The sequence below is a fragment of the Vipera ursinii genome (genome assembly GCF_947247035.1).
Source record: "Vipera ursinii genome assembly, chromosome: 2".
NCBI lineage: Eukaryota > Metazoa > Chordata > Lepidosauria > Squamata > Viperidae > Vipera > Vipera ursinii.
This window is the reverse complement of record NC_139513.1, coordinates 281544707-281564417: the sequence shown is the minus strand read 5'-3', so window position 1 is coordinate 281564417 and position 19711 is coordinate 281544707. Positions and strand designations below refer to the sequence as shown.

The 19711-nt window shown below is 41.0% G+C and overlaps 1 protein-coding gene across 1 annotated transcript; it reads left to right on the top strand.

The window, feature by feature from the left end:
• Window positions 1-495: 495 nt before the first annotated feature.
• DYNAP (dynactin associated protein) lies at window positions 496-18465 on the top strand (the record flags this gene model as incomplete). Its single annotated transcript, XM_083351176.1, has 9 exons — window positions 496-579; window positions 3827-4075; window positions 5239-5445; window positions 6963-7196; window positions 8365-8518; window positions 10974-11083; window positions 11634-11747; window positions 17262-17411; window positions 18331-18465. 9 exons carry the CDS (start codon window positions 496-498, stop codon window positions 18463-18465), a joined length of 1437 nt encoding a protein of 478 aa, XP_083207302.1.
• Window positions 18466-19711: the final 1246 nt, after the last annotated feature.

Genomic DNA, 19711 nt, shown 5'->3' with positions numbered 1-19711 from the left:
TTGCTGTCCCAGAAAACTGGTTCTTCCCAGTGTGCAACTCTCAATAAACCACATACCCAGGTGGAGATTTGTAAAGCTTTATTCTGCACAGAACAAAGGACACAGGGGGATCATCCCACTAGGTTGCTGGAAAGACCACTTCTTCAGTAGTACAATATTAATAGGTACTTTTCCATGAGCCCACCTAAAGACATCCCCTCTTAAAGGCATCCTAGAACCAGTTTTCTGGGACCACAGAATCCATAGCTATATTTAGAAATAGATTAGTCATTGTGAAATCCTTCCTGCTATAAATTGTTCTGCTGAAAAAAGGGGATATCCTCATTTGCATTCATGTTCACACCGAAGTTTCCATTACCACGCACTTATCGTAGAATAAAAAAAAACCTGTTGCCTTTTTCATCTACAGAAGTACTGACGACAGAACCCAGATTATTTTGTTTTTCTTTTCTCCCGCTTTTGGATGCGTGCAAAATTGTACTTTGCTAATGCAAAATGGATAATTCAGGATTTGAACTGCATGAAGACGGACCTCCAGGCAACTTGTCCAAGCCAGAAAAGATTAAGCAAGAATGTCGTGTAAGTTGCAATAGTTTACAATATTTGTAAAATATTTAGAAAGCTACGTTAGTTCTTAATAGAAAAAAAATCTGCATTATAACATGAATAGGCAAGTATAAAATCTAGAGAATGCACAACTAGACATTATCTCCCCCACCCACCCCCATTTCTAGTTAATCCAGAGAAACTGTTCACTGGACCAAACTCTAAAAAGTAATATTTTTCTTCCTATCGAAGAGGGCAAGAGTTAGGAACAGATAGGTCTTCTGAGGTTGTTTTCAGTTTTTTTGGAAAAACATGAGGAGAAGTAATTTCCATAGTGTGAACATACATTTGTCCTGCACAGGGTATAATAGGCAATCGTACTATGCATTACAAACAGACAGATTCATGACTGAATTTGTCTTAGTGACAAAGAACACATTGTTAGATCCATTTAAATCAAATTCATACACTGTAACTGGTTAATGAAAACACTAGGTATGATTAAGGAAAGTATGTTTGATAAAAACAATCATGATTTCCTACAATAGCCACATTCACATGGCAAGACGATGGCAGGGAAATCTATTTTGCATGCCTCACACATACGAGTTGGCTCTTCCCACTGAGTAGCAGGAATATTTAGAGTGTCCCAGCAAGGCACTGAGTAAATATATTTGTTTACATGTATTTATGTAATTTTTCAACCTTTATCTTCGTATGCCGTTCAAACATTTTTCATAATCTATGAAGCTGGCTTGGTCTCAGTAACTATAACTAAAATAGGTCAACAGTCTCGAACCAGGCAGATAATAAAACAGGTCGGGCTAAGAGGGGAGTAGAAAACTTTGGATATTTCAAAGTTAATATTGATTAGCTTAATATTGACTTTTCTTCCACAGTAGAAGAAAAGAAAGAAGCAGGAGAGAATTAATCAGTGTTTGTTTTGGTATTCACTCAAGCAATTTTATATATTGAACCAGATGAATTAGGACAAAATAATTCAATTATGGAGTTGAAGGTCAAAGCTAAAAGGCAGGTTGAAAGGAGGAACCTTTCCTTCGTCAATAAAGCAATGGATTTGTTTCCTAAGCCCATCAGTCAATGTTATCTTTGATCATTGCAGCAACAGATAAAGCTGCCTGTTGCTTCACTGTCTTCTGGAGCTGCCAATTTTATAGAACACAGATTCATAGGGCTGTAATTGGAGGTCTTATAGCCCAACTCCCTACTTAAGGCAGGAGTTTTTATATCATCCCAATCCAATGGTTGTCCAGTCTATTTTTGAAAACCTCCAGTGATGGAGCATCACAACTCTGAGAAGTACTGTATCTATTCCATTGTTGAATTGTTCTCACTGTCAGGAAATTTCTCCTTATTTCTAGGTTGTTGCTCTCTTTAACAAGCTTCCACCCATTACACGTTGTCCTACCCTCAGGTGCCATGTAGAATAAAGGTTGAACTCTTCTTCTCTGAGATAGCCCCTCAAGTACTGGAACACAGTTATCATGTTCCTTCCCCCCGTTTAAATCTTCTCTTTGCTAGACTAGACAAACCTAGTTCCCTCAATCGTTCATCATACAGTTTAGCCCCCAGAGCTCCTTACCATTTTGTCGCTCTTCTCTGCATATATTTTTTTTTCCATCAAGGCATAGTCACAGAATATGGTCCAGAAAGTCAAGCCATGATGGTGTTGTCAAAGCTATGTCCATTTTCATTCATATATATGTATACAAGGGATGCGGTGGCTCAATGGGTTAGGACGCTGAGCTTGTCGATCAGAAGGTCGGCAGTTTGGCGGGTCGAATCCCGAGTGCCGCGTGATAGAGTGAGTGCCTGTTACTCGTCCCAGCTTCTGCCAACCTAGCAGTTCAAAAGCACGTAAAAATGCAAGTAGAAAAATAGGGACCACTCCGGTGGGAAGGTAACAGCGTTCCGTGCGCCTTTGGCACACTGCTGGCCACATGACCACGGAGACGTCCTCGGACAAGCGCTGGCTCTTCGGCTTTGAAACGGAGATGAGCACCGGCCCCTAGAGTCGGAAACGACTAGCACGCATGTGCGGGGGAACCTTTACCTTTACATATATATATATATATATATATATATATACACATATATATATATATATATATATATATATATATATATATATATATATATATATATATATATATATATATATATATAATTTTTACTGAAGAGTTTTTTATTACAAATTTAAAAGCTACAGTAAAATAAAAAGAATGTAGAAAAGAAAAATATATACAACAAGAAAAATAGGAAAGATAGAAGAAAAAGCGAACAGCCAGGCCCAGAAAAGAGAAAGAAAAAAGAAGTATTTAAAGAAGTGACTTCTTTGCAGCAGTAATAAACATAATATGGTTTCTTCTCTCCCAGTTTTCATAGTTCCCTTCTACCTATATGCAGCTTTTTAATCAGTAAATCCAGAGATCGCTGGTTCATTTGTATCCGTGTTCAGGAAAAAGTCCATAAAGGGTTTCCAGTCTTTTACAAATGTAGCTATTGCTTCCTTCTTAATCAAACAAGTGAATGTAGGCGTTTTGGCAAGTTCTGCCACCTTCACGATCCACTCCACATATAAGTATGTGACAAGGATTAAAGTCCTGTCAGGTCTGTCTACAGTTCTGGCTTTCCAGGTGTTGCCTCCAGGGACAGTGAACTGTTTTACATCCTTCCTTTTCTCCCACGTTGAATTTTTCAGAAAATTCTTACTTCCTGCAAAAAAAAAGAAGCTGAGAACAAAACCTGCCACTTTTACAGGAAATAAAGGTCTCCTGTGCAGCTTCAAGCCAGTGTTGATTTCTGGCAACCCGCCTGGACAGGTCCCTGCAATTTTCTTGGCAAGAATTTTTGGAAGTGATTTTTTTTAATTGCCTCCTTCCAAGGATGAGATAGAGTGATTGGCCCAAGGTCGCCCAGCTGGTTGGGTGTCTAAGGCAGGGTGAGAACTTACAATCTTGCAGTTTTCTTCGGCCTGATGCCTTAACCGCTACTCCAAATGGATCTCAATTTTAGGTGGTGATGTTTCAAACATCACTTCCCTTCACTTTCAAACATCTGAATTTACTGTTAAATAAGTGATGGTGGATGGTTTGATACAGTCGGGTATGTTTTATCCAAAAGCCGAATGACAACTTCCTCTAAGAAGATGTGGATGGTGCAGCTATGCAGACACAGCAGGAATATAGCAATTTTGTCGCGACCCAGTTTTACAGAATTGCCTTGTAATTCTTCCTTTTTCTTCCTTTCTGCCCTAAAGGTGAAAAAGAGCCACTGGTCTCTCCTCCGTGTCTTTCTGGTTTGTCTGTTGGCCTGTGCCATAACGACAGTGGCAGGGGTGTTGATTCTGTCTGTGGTTTATGCTAGCAAGCCTGACTTTAAAAGACAACAGCACGGAGTGAATCTAGAAAACCATGGATCAGCTTCCCAGAACATTCCAATAACATCTGCCTACAAAAGCCAGGTGGACCTCAAGTTCCAGTTTCTCCACCGTCATACTAAATCCAAGGTATAACTAAACTATTTCTTCCATATTTCTTTTGCACAGGACAAACATTTGGGAATTTTAATTTTTAAGGGTTAAGCTGCTAATCTTTGGTGGAACTCAAAGAATAGGTAGGTTCTTTAACCAAGGCCTAGAGAAACAGGGTAGCAAAAACTCATGGGCTAAAGCCGGGTCCGTCACTGATCTGTAGGGTCCCTTTGTGCAAAAAGTTTTTTTAACCACCAGAACTGAACGAATGAACTGAAGAAGCTTCCTGAATGAGAAGCAAAACATTTTCAAAGAAAAAAACAACCAAGAAAGTCCAATTGCCTTTTGGAAAAGCATCTTTGGGACAACCATGACCTGGATGATTGAGAATCTCCATAGACATTTTGCCATCCAAGCATCGAGTTATGTCAGGGGGAAGCTGAGGCCTCCTAGTTGTTCATTCTCCCTTTTTCTTCTACAACACTTGTGCAGACATGTGGAACAGTACCTGCATGGGCTTCTTCCCACCTTCTGGCACCTGCAATGGGGCATTAGGCTACTAGCATTCCCATAATTTGGTGTCCCCTATGTCATGCATCTTTGTGCTGTGCAGAACTGTCACACCTGCTTCTGGTAGCCCTGGGTGAAGGAACAATTCTGGATTTGTGCTTTATTGGTGAACTCTCTAGTGCTGTGTTTCTCAACCTTGGCAGTTTGGGGATGTGTGGATTTCAACTTCCAGAATCCCATAACCCGCATGTTGGTAAGGAAATTCTGGGAGCTGAAGTCCACACATCATCAAGTTGCAAAGTTGAGAAACACCGTTCTAGTAAAATGTTCATTGATTTTTCACAAATTTCAAACCTTAGTGAACTTTATCTGGAAGTAAATGCAAGCCTCTTCCTTTCCATTGCTTTTTTGTCTGGGTTATAGCCATAGACAAATGGCTGCTTCAGGCTACCTAAAACCACAAAGATCAAAAGAATGTCACACTGTGGACCAGTTTGTTCAAATTCAGTGATTAAAATCTTTGTTTCAATAGTTGAGAAATCAAACAGATATTATCTGGCTAATTGGTATTTATTCACCAAGTAAACATCTTTTTATATTGGGAGGGAGCCAATCGTCACTGGATTTTTAAAGCTATTTATGAACTGTATCAAAAGCATTAATATTGTCATGCCTCTTCAACATCCCAGATGCACCAGTTTCCAGGAGGTACTATTCAGTGGTCAAGATTTCGCAGAAATGCTGATGAATACCAGAACAAGGAAGAAATGGCGTTTGGAACAAGCATCAATAATCAGCGTTCCAAGATAATGTTTGGGACTCTGCTGATCAAAAGCCAAGGGTTACGTGCTCCACATTGGCATTTCAATGCCAACGAACAGGGTTACCTCTTAAAGGTAATATTGAAAGTAATGTTTTAATTTACCCAATTATTTTTAAACAATTGGAAGGGGGGGGGCAAAAGAATATAAAAGTAACTAGTAGTGGAAGAGTGGAAGAAAAGAGATTACAGGTAGTCCTCAATTTATGATCACAATTGAGCCCAAAGTTTCTGTTGCTAAGCAAGACATTTGTTAAGTGAGCTTTGCCCCATCTTACAATCTTTTTTGCCACAGCTTTAAGTGAATCACTGCAGTTGTTAAGTTAGAAACATGGTTGTTAAGTGAATCTGGCTTCCCCTGACTTTACTTGTCAGAAGGTGGTCAATGACCTCTGGACACTGCAACTATCACAAATATGAGTCAGTTGCCAAGTATTTGAATTTTGATCATGGGTCCATGCAGATGCTGCAACGGTCATAAGTGTGAAAAATGGTCGTGTTACTTTTTCCAGTGCTGTTGTAACTTCTAACAGTCACTAAATTAATGGTTGTAAGTTGAGAACTACCTGTATTGAAACACCTGTGTATGCACATTGGCCACTTAATCCCTTCCATCCCTCCAACCCATCTCAAACAAACAGGGCAAAATCCAGTAGTAGAGGTTAGCTAGGCAGGCAGCATTTTCTCTAAGAACCCTATGAAATAATTCTTGGGAGAGAAATCTGAATCTGTGACACTCCTTAACCAAGATATGTCTAAAAAGCATTCAACAGCATTTTGGTAAATAATCTACCAGGTTGTGGGAACCGAGGATAAGTAATGGGACAACTTACCATCAAGACAAGAACTTGAAAGCCTGTAAGAGACTTTGATGGAACGTAGTGAGGAGGTGGTTTCTCAGGAGTAAAGGGCTGTATTCCAGAGAAGTAAGAGGCAACACAGCCCAGATATCATGTGTGAGTGAGAGAGGTTGAAAACAGCTCCTCCCTAATTATTCACGAAGTATATTGTAGATGCAGATAATAGAATCCTCAGCCTAGTAAGATATTGTCTATAGGTGGGAAACCATAAAGAACTCACCTTGGAAGAATCATCATGTGTCATTCTTGCACCTGACACTGGGTGAAGAAAGCATAAATATTCAGACTTGCAAGACTGTGGCTATAACCATGTAATAAAAGTAGCATCAATGTTCCTAAGTCTGGTTTCCTAGTCTGGTCTACCCTGAAAGCTGACGTCAATCTTGCAAATCTGAATATGCCTCCCCCATCCCTCCTTTTATTTCCATGAGAACTAAGGAAGGTTCCATATGAAATGCTTTCTTGACATTCCTGCTCCAGATTCCCTTCATCTGACCAAGGCCTAGGTTGCAGCTCTTCCACCTGATCCCCAAGGTTGTTCCTACTGCCCTTTACACATGATGACCTTTTTATGGCCATATAAATACATGTTTATTCAGATCATAAATTTGTTGCTGATACTGTTCAAGCCAAATAGTTTCAGACTCTTATTTCATCATTTGTTGGGGTATTCTCTCCCCAAACGATTTTCTTGTCAATTGTATTATATTGTTTTGTTGCTGATGTGTTTCAGGGAACTGCATGGATTGGGGTTGTTGATGCTGGTGGAGATACGATAGCTACGTACAATGTCACGGCAGGACAGATTATTTTCTTTCCTCGAAATACCTTGCATTGGGTCAAGAATGTTGGTACAGAAGAGTGTTTGTTCTTGTTGTTTTTTACAACTCATGAGGAGCTTCAGACTCTAGACCTTGATGATACATTTTTCTTGACACCCAAAGACATTGAGGCAAGATCTCTAAAGGTCTGTACAACAGGAATTCCAAATCCTAATTCTTAACAAATCCACTATCATTTTGACTGCCATTCTGAATTTGTGCCTGGCCACCCATCATAATAGCCTGCTTCCTGGTTGCCCATACGTTGCCAAATGCAAATATCTTTCTGTGTAAGTTATAAAATGGAGCCTTGGTGGAGCAGTGGGCTAATGCCTCCTTAAGTAACACCAGCTGCCTGCAATTAGTGCAGGTTCGCGTCCCACCAGGCTCAAGGTTGACTCAGCCTTCCATCCTTCCGAGGTAGGTAAAATGAGGACCCAGATTGTTGGGGGCAATAAGCTGACTTTGTAATAATGCCACTTGGGGGGCCCCAAAAGCCCTAATAAGCAGGCATATACATAGAATGAAGGCTAACTGCTAAGCTTGTAAGCCGCCCTGAGTCTTCGGAGAAGGGCGGGATATAAATGGGATTAAAAGGAAAAAAAAATAAGCAAAAAGGCTTTGGCTGAAGCTAACCTTCAACACTTTTCTTAATGTCTTCCCTTCAAAAGGAGAAACCTTTAAAATATTTTAACAATCTTTGTAAGAGAAGGAGTGGCAGAACCTGGGGATGGAGTCAAAAGAGGAATCAGCCTAGAGTCTCTAAACAGCCACAAATGGACTAAGTCCAACCTCTATTGAATTCTGTTGACTCTCATCTAGTGCCAAAATAATGCTAACAGTCAAGTAGATTCCTGTGCACAGGCATGAGTAGGAAAAAACCATTTTAATTGGAAGTCCCAAAGGTGCTTTTTCAAGAAGCAACTGGACTTTCTTCTTTTTCTTTGAATACATTTTGCTTCTCATTCAAGAAGCTTATTCAGCTCTGACTGAAGAATTCAGCCTCACCATCCAGTCAGAGCTGAAGAAGCTTCTTGAATGAGAAGCAAAACATTTTTTTTTAAAAAAGCAGCAACCAAGAAAGTCCAGTTGCCCTTTGGAAAGGCATCTTTGGGACAACCATGACCTGGATGACTGAGACTCTCCACAGACATTTTAACTGGAATTTCACATGTGGTCTTGGTCTTTGCCACCAAACAATCTTCTGCATTTGGCTCATTACCACTCACCTCTTTGTAAGCTAACTTTATTGAATGAAGTCATTGCCATTCCTTCCTGGATCCACTAAATGCAATATTTACTTGTGTTTTCTAGCCTCAGGGCGGTATGGATTTCATCCGGTCATTCCAGAAGCAAGCAGAAGACCAGGCCATCAATCTTCCACCCAACCTAGCAGAGCTTGTTCAGAATGCCAACTATAACCAGTCTGCAGACAGGCTTGTATGGCGGTACTTCTTTGACCTAAAAGGTACTACAGAACAAGCTAGGGCAGGGGTGTCAAACTCAATTTCATTGAGGGCCGCATCAGCATTGCGGGTGCCCTCAGAGGGCTGGGTGGGTATGGCCAGGGTGGGTGTGGCCTACTGGGTGGGCGTGGCTAGAGTGCGTGTGGCCTACTGGGTGGGCGTGGCCAGCTCTACATCGTTCGCATCAAGGGTGCCTATGGGGGCCTGGGCAGGAGTGGGACAGATCTGGGGGTCTCTGGCAGAAGGAGGGTCTCTGGGCCAGGGCCAAGGCAGTGGGGGCCGTTCCCTCACAGTTTCCAGGATGGCTTCGCGGGCCACATGAAACCACTTCGCGGGCCGGATCCAGCCCCCGGGCCTTGTGTTTGACATGTTTGAGCTAGGGGGACATACAGAAGAGAATCGCTTTTGGCTGATAAGATTTTGGGGCTTTTAATGCAACAATGGGGTGGTGACCTGACCACATTTTCATGTATTATATTTTCAATCAGGTATACAAATAATATAGGAGTATGGCAGGTGCAGAAGGTTCTCTCCCAGGGAGAAAAGAGACAATAAACTTGGAAACTTTGGTATGCAGGGAAAGGGAGAGGGTGGACCACACCCCACAAGCAGTTCACAGGGTACTTACTGTATATCTAATAGTCATGCAGATAAGTGTTTAGTCTGTCAAGATTCCTGTCTATAGGCAAGCAGCAATAAACAAACTACCCTGAAGTAACTGATCTTATCATTCTTGATTTCTAACTCTATGGGTCAACAGCCTGAGAGAGACTGTCTATGCAACAGTTGCAATCATCATCAGAAACTCTCTTGGTTGTGTAACATCCTGCAAGGTAGTATTTTGGCATTGGCTAAGAAGATCTTTTCTTGCTTGCTACAATAAAGTATGCACTGATGTTGCTACAGAATAATAGAATAACAGAGTTGGAAGGGACCTTAGAGGTCTTCCACTCCAATCTGCGGCTCAGGCAGAAAATATACCATTTCAGACAAATGGTTGTCCAATCTCTTCTTAAAAATCTACATTGTTGGAGCACCCAGAACTTCTGGAGGCAAGTCATTCCACAGATTAATTGTCTTCACTGTCAGGAAATTTCTGCTTAGTTCTAGGTTGGTTCTCTCCTTGATTAGTTTCCATCTATTGCTTTTTGTTCTGCCTTCAGGGGCTTTGGAGAATAGCTCGACTCCCTCTTCTTTGTGGCAGCCCCTGAGATATTGGAACACTGCTATCATGTCACCCCTAGACCTCCTTTTCATTAAACTAGGTCAGGGGTAGGCAACCTTGGCTCTTTTATGACTGGTGGACTGCAACTCCCAGAATTCCTGAACCAGTATGGCTCAGCTTGGAAACCTCTCCCTTTTCCCTCAGCATAGCTGGCTCAGGAATTTTGGCAGTTGAAGTCTACAAGTCATGAAGCGGCCATAGTTCCCTTATGCTGGCTCAAGAATTCTGGAAGTAGAAACCCACCAGTCATAAAGGGGCCATGGTTTCCCCATGCTGGCTCATTCTGGGAGTTGAAGTCCACCAGTCATAAAGGGGCCATGTTTCCCCCATGCTGGCTCAGGAATTCTGGGAGTTGAAGTCTACAAGTCATGAAGAATAGGTTGCAATATCACCACCACCCCCGGATCAAGTCCATGTTGAAACTATTTCTATTCATTGTGACATTTGACATTTTTGCATTACTTAGGTCCTAGATGTTTGCAAAAAAAAAGTAAACATGTTTTGTGAATGTATATATGTTGATACTGGTACTGAAGATATGATAGATCCAAATACTATAATTCTGCTCTCTGACAAAAAAAACTGAAACAAAATCAAGAGGCCTTCCTTATTTTTAAGTTAAATAAATCCAACACTTTTAAAATATAAATGTATAGTCATATCCTTGTTAACCATATAGTTTCTTCTATACCATTTGAACTAGCTATGAAAAAGAAGCAAAAATTCATACTAAAATGTTAATATATTAGTACATCAGTGTTAAATAAAGTAAAATATGTTTTTACCATCAGATCAGCATCAATTACACAATTCTTTCTCAACAATCTCAGGATATTATTTTGAGAAAATATTTCTCCATTCCTAGCAAGCTGCCTCTCCCCATTGTTATTGACCAATGGACCTCAACAGAGTTAACACGCTATTGGTAGCACAAGTTGATGATAAATCATCTTGCAGAGAAACTATCTTTATTGCTGTTAATCATCAACATCTAATTGATGGCACATAATCAATTAATCAATCAAACCTATGCCTGCCTGCAGGCAGAAAAGGTTTTGGGATCACTGTAGCATACATATATTAAATGTTCAGCATGGCTTCTACACAATGTGAAAAACGTGCTCCACATCAGCTTTCCATTAATCAAAAATAATACTACAATAAAATAATGGAGCCAATATGAAACCTTTGAGCATTACTCATGAGCCTACCAATTTATATTCTCAATTCAGGATCCTCCAAATTCCGGTTTCCAGGGGGAGTCATCCAGTGGGCTCGGTATGTAAAAGATGGAAAAGGCTTAAAACCCAATGAAAAAATTTACAGTGATTTTCTCCATTCAGTAAGTATGCTGGTAAAAATTGCTATCTTACTTTGGAGGCTAGTTAGGGCGGTCATTATCTTATTCAAATTTTATTTTGGAGGTGGGAGGAGGTGTCATTAAAAACTCCTATAAAATATGAGTTTATATATGTATCCATTTGCAATATTGGAAATTATTCCAATCTTCCACAATTTGTGGACTAAATAAATAATTCACTCAAGACTCTCTGTAGATAACCAGTTATGCATAGTATTAAAACATCCATGGTAAATACAATTATTTTGGAGGTGGGAGGAGGTATCATTAAAAACTCCTATAAAATATGAGTTTATATGTGTATCCATTTGGAATATTGGAAATTATTCCAATCTTCCACAATTTGTGGACTAAACAATTCACTCAAGACTCTCTGTAGATAACAAGTTATGCATAGTATTAAAACATCCATGGTAAATACAATTATCCACAATAAACTAAAATTTAAAAGCAAACAAGGGTAGGAAGGATAAGGTCATAATTTCTCCATTGCTACTATTGTATATATGCAAGGTTTGTTTCTTCTTTTCAGAAGGAAGATGCTCTTACCTTAGCAACACTCCAGATCTACAGCAATGGTTTACGACAACCTCATTTCCATTTCAATGCCAATGAAATGGGCTATGTCATCAGTGGCTGCGGAAAGGTAGTGAATTAATTTTAACCACTGTGATGCATGCCAACATTTCCCAGATTTAAGAATTCTGGGAATTATACTTGAAGACCAACAAAGATGATTAGGAGACTGGAGGCTAAATCATATAAAGAACAGTTGCTGGAATTGGGTATGTTTAGTTTTAGTTTTAGGCAGTGCTTTTTTTTGTAAAAGAAAAAGGTGCCAGAACTCACACATGTCATACAACCTGCCTTGCCTACCCTACAAGATTCCATCCAAAAAAGGTGCCGGAACTCCGTTCTGAGTGTTCTGTGACAAAAAAACCCCCTGGTTTTAGGACCAGGGGTGATATCATAGCAATGTTCCAATATCTCAGGGGTTGCCACAAAGAAGAGGGAGTCAAGCTATTCTCCATAGCACATGAAGGCAGGACAAGAAGCAATGGATGGAAACTAATCAAGAGAAGCAACCTAGAACTAAGGAGAAATTTCTTGACAGTTAGAACAATTAATCAGTGGAACTGCTTCCCTCCAGAAGTTGTGAATGCTCCAACATTGGAAGTTTTTAAGAAGAGATTGGACAACCATTTGTCTGAAATGGCCTGAGCAGGGGGTTGAATTAGAGGACCTCCAAGATCCCTTCCAACTCCTATTCTATTCTATTCTATTCTATTCTATTCTATTCTATTCTATTCTATTCTATTCTATTCTATTCTATTCTATTCTATTCTACTCTACTCTACTCTACTCTACTCTACTCTACTCTACTCTACTCTACTCTACTCTACTCTATTCTATTCTATTCTATTCTATTCTATTCTATTCTATTCTATTCTATTCTATTCTATTCTGTGTCACACTGGAGTAGAATGATGTAAGCTGCAGGATCTTCCCTAAGATGTAGGCTGAGTCTCACAGATCCTAGTTAAGTTTTACAGGTAGCCCTCTACATACAACCATTCATTTAGTGACCATTCAAATTTACAACAACACTGGAAAAAGTGATTGGTGATTGAGTTCCCCAAACTCATAGTTTTTGGGGACTTCAATCTACCATCCCTGGGAGGCTCATCTGAGCTAGCTCGGGAGTTCATGGCTTCCATGACGGCCATGGACCTGTCGCAAGTAATTTCTGAACCAACTCATGAGGGAGGCCACACCCTTGACCTGATTTTTTTATCTGGACGGTGGTTGGATGATCTTGGTGGGGGCTCTCCATTTATTATGCCCCTGTCATGGACCGATCATCACCTCCTGCGGCTGGTCTTCCGTCTTGCCACCCCCCGCCGTGGGGGTACAGAGCCAATTAGACGCTTAATGGATCCTGATAGATTCCAAGCAGCGCTGGGGTCCCCACCTGCCTCCATTGCTCACAACTCGGCGGATGCCTTAGTGGAAACCTGGGAAAGGGCAGCCACTGAGGCACTTGACCGGGTTGTACCCATGTGGCCCCTGACCCGGTGCAGATCCCAGCGAGCTCCATGGTTCTCCGCAGAGCTCCGGGAGATGAAGCATCGGAAATGGGGCCTAGAGAGCTGCTGGAGGTCCAGCCGATCCGAATCCGACCGGTTGCGGTTAAGAACCTATATTAGGTCTTATCTCGCAGCGATGAGGGCGGCAAGGTGTAATTACTTCTCTACCCTCATCGCGTCCGCAGATAATCGCCTGGCCGCCCTGTTTAGGGTGACTTGCTCCCTTCTTAATCAGGAGGTGAGGGAGGATCCCTTGCAGGGTCGTGCCGAGGAGTTTAGTCAACATCTGTCGGATAAAATCGCTCGGATTCGGACCGGTTTGGACTCCAGCTGGGCAGAGTCTGACGATCAGGACACGGGCGGTCTTGTCAGTGTTATCTGGGAGGAGTTTGATTCTGTGACCCCTGATGAAGTGGACAGGATTATGGGGAGGCTGAGCTCCACCACATGTTTATTGGATCCGTGCCCTTCCTGGCTGGTTTATGCAGCTAGGGAGAGGACACGAGGCTGGCTCCAGGCGGTCATATCTGCTTCTTTGAGTGAGGGTTATTTCCCCACCGTCTTGAAGGAGGCAGTGGTGAGACCTCTCCTCAAGAAGCCTGCCTTGGACCCAGCTGTATTGAACAACTTTCATCCAGTCTCCAACCTTCACTTTCTTGCGAAGGTTGTTGAGAGTGTGGTGGCGCATCAGCTCCCTCTGGTCCTGGATGAAGCGGATTATTTGGACCCTTACCAATCGGGTTTCAGGCCCGGGTACAGCACGGAGACGGCATTGGTCGCTCTGGTGAATGATCTCTGGAGGGCTCGGGATAGGGGATATTCCTCTGTCCTAGTCCTATTAGACCTCTCGGCGGCTTTCGATACCATCGAACATGGTATCTTGCTGCGGCGTCTCAGGGGATTGGGAGTGGGAGGCACAGTCCTTCAGTGGTTCTCCTCCTATCTCCTGGGACGCTCGCAGTCGGTGTTGGCAGGGGGGCAGAGATCGGCCCCTAGGTCTCTCGTTTGTGGAGTTCCTCAGGGGTCGGTTCTCTCGCCTCTCCTGTTCAATATCTACATGAAACCGCTGGGTGAGATCATTCGTGGTTTTGGAGTTGGGTATCATCAATACGCCGATGATACCCAACTTTTCATTTCGACCCCAAACCACCCCAGTGATGCCCTCGCTGTGATGTCCCGTTGCCTGGAGGCGGTTCGGGTCTGGATGGGGAGGAACAGACTTCAACTCAACCCTGACAAGACTGAGTGGCTGTACATTCCGGCTTCCCGGGACATTCAAAATGTTCCATCGCTTTCTATGGGGGGTGAGTCCTTACCCCCCGTGGATAGGGCTCGCAACTTGGGAGTCCTCCTAGATTCACGACTTACTCTGGAAGACCATATAGTGGCCGTGACTAGGGGGGCTTTCGCCCAGGTTCGCCTGGTGCGGCAGTTGCGGCCCTATCTGGACCGGGATGCCCTGTGTATGGTCACTCATGCGCTCGTGACCTCTCGCCTGGACTACTGTAATGCTCTCTACATGGGGCTTCCCTTGAAGACCACTCGGAGGCTCCAACTGGTACAGAATGCGGCCGCGAGAGTTGTCCTGGGAGTTTCCCGGTACTCCCATGTTACACCTTTGCTCCGCGAGCTGCATTGGCTACCAGTTGTCTTCCGGGTGAGGTTCAAGGTCCTAGTCATGATCTTTAAGTCCTTACATGGCATGGGTTCGCGATACCTCGAGGACCACCTGCTGCCGGCGTCAACTCCCCTCCGTCCTGTGCGTGCCCACAGAGAGGGCCTCCTCAGGGTGCCTCCGGTCAGGGAATGTCGACTGGTGGCCCCCAGGGGGAGGGCCTTCTCTGTGGGTCCTCCGGCATTATGGAACCAACTGCCGGTTGAGCTCCGGACGGCATCAGACCTTCGATCCTTCCGCCGCGGGCTGAAGACCCACTTATTTGAATTAGCTGGTCTGGCCTGATGGGGGAATATGGGTTTTTTAATTGGTTTTTTATTATTCTATTGTTGTTGTATTTAAATTGGGCATTGGTTTATTTTCTTTTTAATTTTTGTACTGCTATTTATATATGCCCTGTGAACCGCCCTGAGTCCCTCGGGAGAAGGGTGGTATAGAAATCAAATAAACTTAAACTTAAACTTAAACGATGGGCTTCCAATTTTGCATCGTAGCAACGTGGCCGATGGATTGTGGAGTTCTGCACCCCAGAACTGGTTTTGCCCTGCCTAGAGACCCTAAATGGGTAGAAAGTTGCCCTGGAGAGGCAACGAAGAAGGAGGGGCACCCCAATGATCGTAGAACATCAGTGGTCAATTCATTTGATCTGGGGGAAGCCCTCCAACCCAACAGGAGAAAGGCTAACTGTGGACAGCGTGTTGGAGCTGGGTGAGAATATTGATCTTCTCTTCTCTATTTTGAAACTGATTTCCTGGAAAAGATCTCCAAGAAACAAAAAAATCTCTGAAAGTGAGAAGGAACCCCACCCTTCCATAGATGGAAGTGGCAATTTAATTTTTAAGGGGGACAGAAATACATTGAAATGGACTAATGTAAAGCTATAATTTGTACAAAACTGAAAATTATGGACATTGTTAAGATTTTCTACTTAATAGAATATTGATGGAATTACAAGAAAATAATCTTTTCATTTTAAAAGCTGGAAAATAAACAGACACTAACATTTAGTGGTGGAACAGAGCATAGAACTATAGCTGTCCTGCCTCAGAAATTGGCAAGATGCCCAGAAATGGAGTGCTTTTATCTTTTTGATCTTCAAGGACTCCTAGCTAAACAGAACAGCTGGGAATAGAAGAAAGAAAACACACTGGGCTATGCATTGCAGAATGAGAAATACAGTTGTTTATGAAAATTGCTGACCTTCTTGGATTATAAATACTTACTGAACTGTGATATTTAAGTTTAAGAATAGTCTACAGAGAAAGACAAACGTGGACCTTTTGGTTATTCTTCTAGGGGGGAAATTACTGGATTGTTTTTAAATGACTGAACATCTTGGATTGTTTATAAAAATAAGAGATATATAAGACTATAGTGTTTGGAATTTAAGACTGGTTGGTTTGATGAAAATGGAGGTTGCTTATACAACTAAAAGTGGTAAGAAACCACATGCAATATTCTTTTCTAAAATGCCCAGTCTGGAACATCAGAGATCTGCAGGAGAAATACTTCAAGATAAGACAAATATTTTCCAGGAGGAAATATCCGCTATGTTGCAACTATTTCAAATGACAATGGATTTAAATCATAATGAGATTAAAAATAACTTTGATGATATAAATGAACACATTTTTGACCTAAGCTCACAATTTAAAAAAATCACAGAAAATGGTGATAAAGAATGAACAAACAAATCAGAAAACAGAACAAAAACTAGAGAAAAGTGATTCAAAGATAGAAGCTACAAATGAAGAAAACCACAACTTAACACAGACAAAAATTTACAAGATTTTGCTATACTATTGGAAATGGAAAAGATATTTCATTTTTCAGAACAACAAAACAAACCTGAAGACAAGAAAAGATTTGATAAAATGAACAATAGAGCTCTCAGGAGAACTAGTAGAGTCTGGGAAACAAAAAATGGAAGGAGAAATTGAGGGAGAAGAAAAGTGGAAGCTTCTTAACAAGTATAAATGGGCAAAACTCCTCCCCAAAAGCACCTTGCTCAATTTGTTTTTCCCCAAGTGACTTATGCCTGATTTTATGATCTTTTCGGCATGGTTTTTAAGCATATCTGGCTCCCCCCCCTTAATTTAGCTTGTCAGAAACTGGCTGGGAAGGTTGCTAAAGTGAAGCCATGATCCAGGGATACTTCAAGCATTGTAAATACATGACAGTTACCAAACATTAGAATTTAAATCACATGACCCCGGAGAGGAGAGACTATGACTGTCATAAGTATGAGGACCAGTTGTAAGTCTCTTTTTTCAGTGCCATTGTAACTCTGAATGGTCACTAAATAAATGGTTTAAGTTAAGGACTGCCTGTTGAGTCAAATGAAACCAAGATCCTGGATATGCAAGTATTAATTTGTTGTGGCGCATCTTATTTGCAGGTAGGTGTTATTGTTTCATCTACTCTTTCTACTGACTTTAGCATTGATGTTGGAGATGTTGTGTTCTTCCCAGTTGGAACCCAACACTACATCAAGAGCATCTGTGATGAAGACTTGCTTCTCATTTTGGCATTTACCACTCACAACCAGGTGAGACATCTATTTGAATTCCTAGAAATTTTGCTATACATGCCAGCAGAGAACTACCATTTCATTAGACCTCTAAGTTATTATGAGCCAAATGCAAGTGTTAAATGGTTTGGAGATTAAAATAAAAAACTAACTGTATATTATGATGCTTTGTATAACTGGAATTGCTCTGTGCCCTTATCCATGATGCTGAACTTATACTGGTTTTTCTACGGCAAGTTTTAGGTTTTACTATTATCCCATGAGGTCTTCCCATACAGAGCTGCCTTTCAGCATTGATTGAATAATGATTGATTGAACCATTCTGTGTTTCTTATTAAGAGCTCTGGTGGTGCAATTGTTAGAATACAGTATTGCAGGAAAACTCTGCCCACCGCCTGGAGTTCAATCCTGATGGGGCTCAAGGTTGACTCAGCCTTCCATCCTTCTGAGGTTGGTAAAATGAGGAATCAGATTGTTCGGGGCAATATGCTGATATTTACAGCCCAGAGAGTGCTGTAAATCTATGTGCTATTGCTATTTGTCTGGATTTAGGAGGGTGTTTCAGATTCAATTCCAAAACTATCAAACCTCACCTTTGGGCACAGCAGTAAATCAGCAGTATCCAAACACTTAAACCTTCACTCACCTTCTCAAGCTGACTTGGCAGAAGACCTATAGATAGAGTTCAGCTAGATTAGATCTTTATGGCTGGTGAAGAGCCAGACCTTCACAGCTCTTATAAGAAACAACAGAGTGGGAGCCATCCAGATCGTGGAGAGAATCTCATTCCAGAGGCAGGCACACCTTCTCATAATATTACATAATATTGCATGTTATTATTCACACGTTCACATAATATTACCTCAATAGTGTATAAACATTGACACATACTCTGATATCTCCAATCCATATGTTACTTGTTTGTATGTTTTGGCAGCTGAAAACTCTAGATATGGATGACTATTTCCACGCAACAGCAGACCATATATTAGCCCAGCTGTTTTTCAAAAAGCAAGCTGAATTTAAGAAGATCCCAAGGTTCAAAAAGGATCAGGCAATTAATCTACCATAGCAGCTTATTCTTTTTCTATGTTTTAGATTTTAATACTAATATATGCTACCTAGAGTTGCCTTTGCAACTGATGGGATACATCAATTGATTAATAAAAAATCAACAACAATAAAAGGTTATCTCTATTAATTCTTTTTTTTAGAATGACAATGCAACCTGCCGCTTTATAATCTCTTGGTTGAGATTTATAACATACTTGATATAAAATAATTGAACAATCAATATGGGGATCCTATCTTCATTTGCACCGGCATAATCTCTATGTTCAGGCTATAAGAGAAGGCATAAGAGCCTTCAATTATAGTTGCCAATCTCATAGAGTTCCAGAACATCTCAGCATCTTGAAAAAAAGCTAAACAAGCTTATTTAGTGTTTCTGTGAACACCTCCTGGAAATTCTAGGGCAGTAGGCTAGACTTGACAGTCAGTTAAATATCCTGGGATATGGCATTAGCAAATTACTTTCTTATTGTTGCTGAGAAAATTCCATAAGTATATCCATAAAATTACCCACAGTTAAGCTTGACTTAGGACCTTTGTCTTCTTAGAAGACAATAGGCACACATTATCTGTGGCTTGCTATTGGTCATTCTCCCAATGCTATGATAGATTCACGTTTTAAACCTTCTAAGACAAAGCTATCCCTGTGCATTTTAAAGCATCTTTTGGTCCTCAGATCCAAAGCATTGCAAAGCATAACTATATGTATGGATATATAGTTATATTATACATACCATACACAAAAACACACATGCACAAGTATCTATGTGTGCTTTTTTTGTATACATATAAGGAAATACACGCTACCATAGTGTTAATCCTAGACACTGAATTCAGACAAAAATCTGAATTCAACAGAAAATCAACAGGAAGTTGGCTTCTTGTGGAGTTGCTCAATTCAATGTTCAATGTTCATCCGTTTGAACTATACTGACAGTGCTATTGATTAATCTCTGCAAAGTACAGAACAAGATACTTTCCAGCAGATGTCTCTCTTTAGCTGTTTTTTAAAAATATATTGTTTAACTAAATGCTCTGCTATATTTTTTTCTAAAAGAAACTGTGGCTCAAATGATATGTTAAGTCATTTGGATACACTCACCCACCACTCAGAAAGCAAAACACCAAATAATAATAATAATAATAATAATAATAATAATAATAATAATAATAATAATAACAATAACAACAACAACAACAACAATAACAATAACAACAACAACAACAATAATAATAATAATAATAAT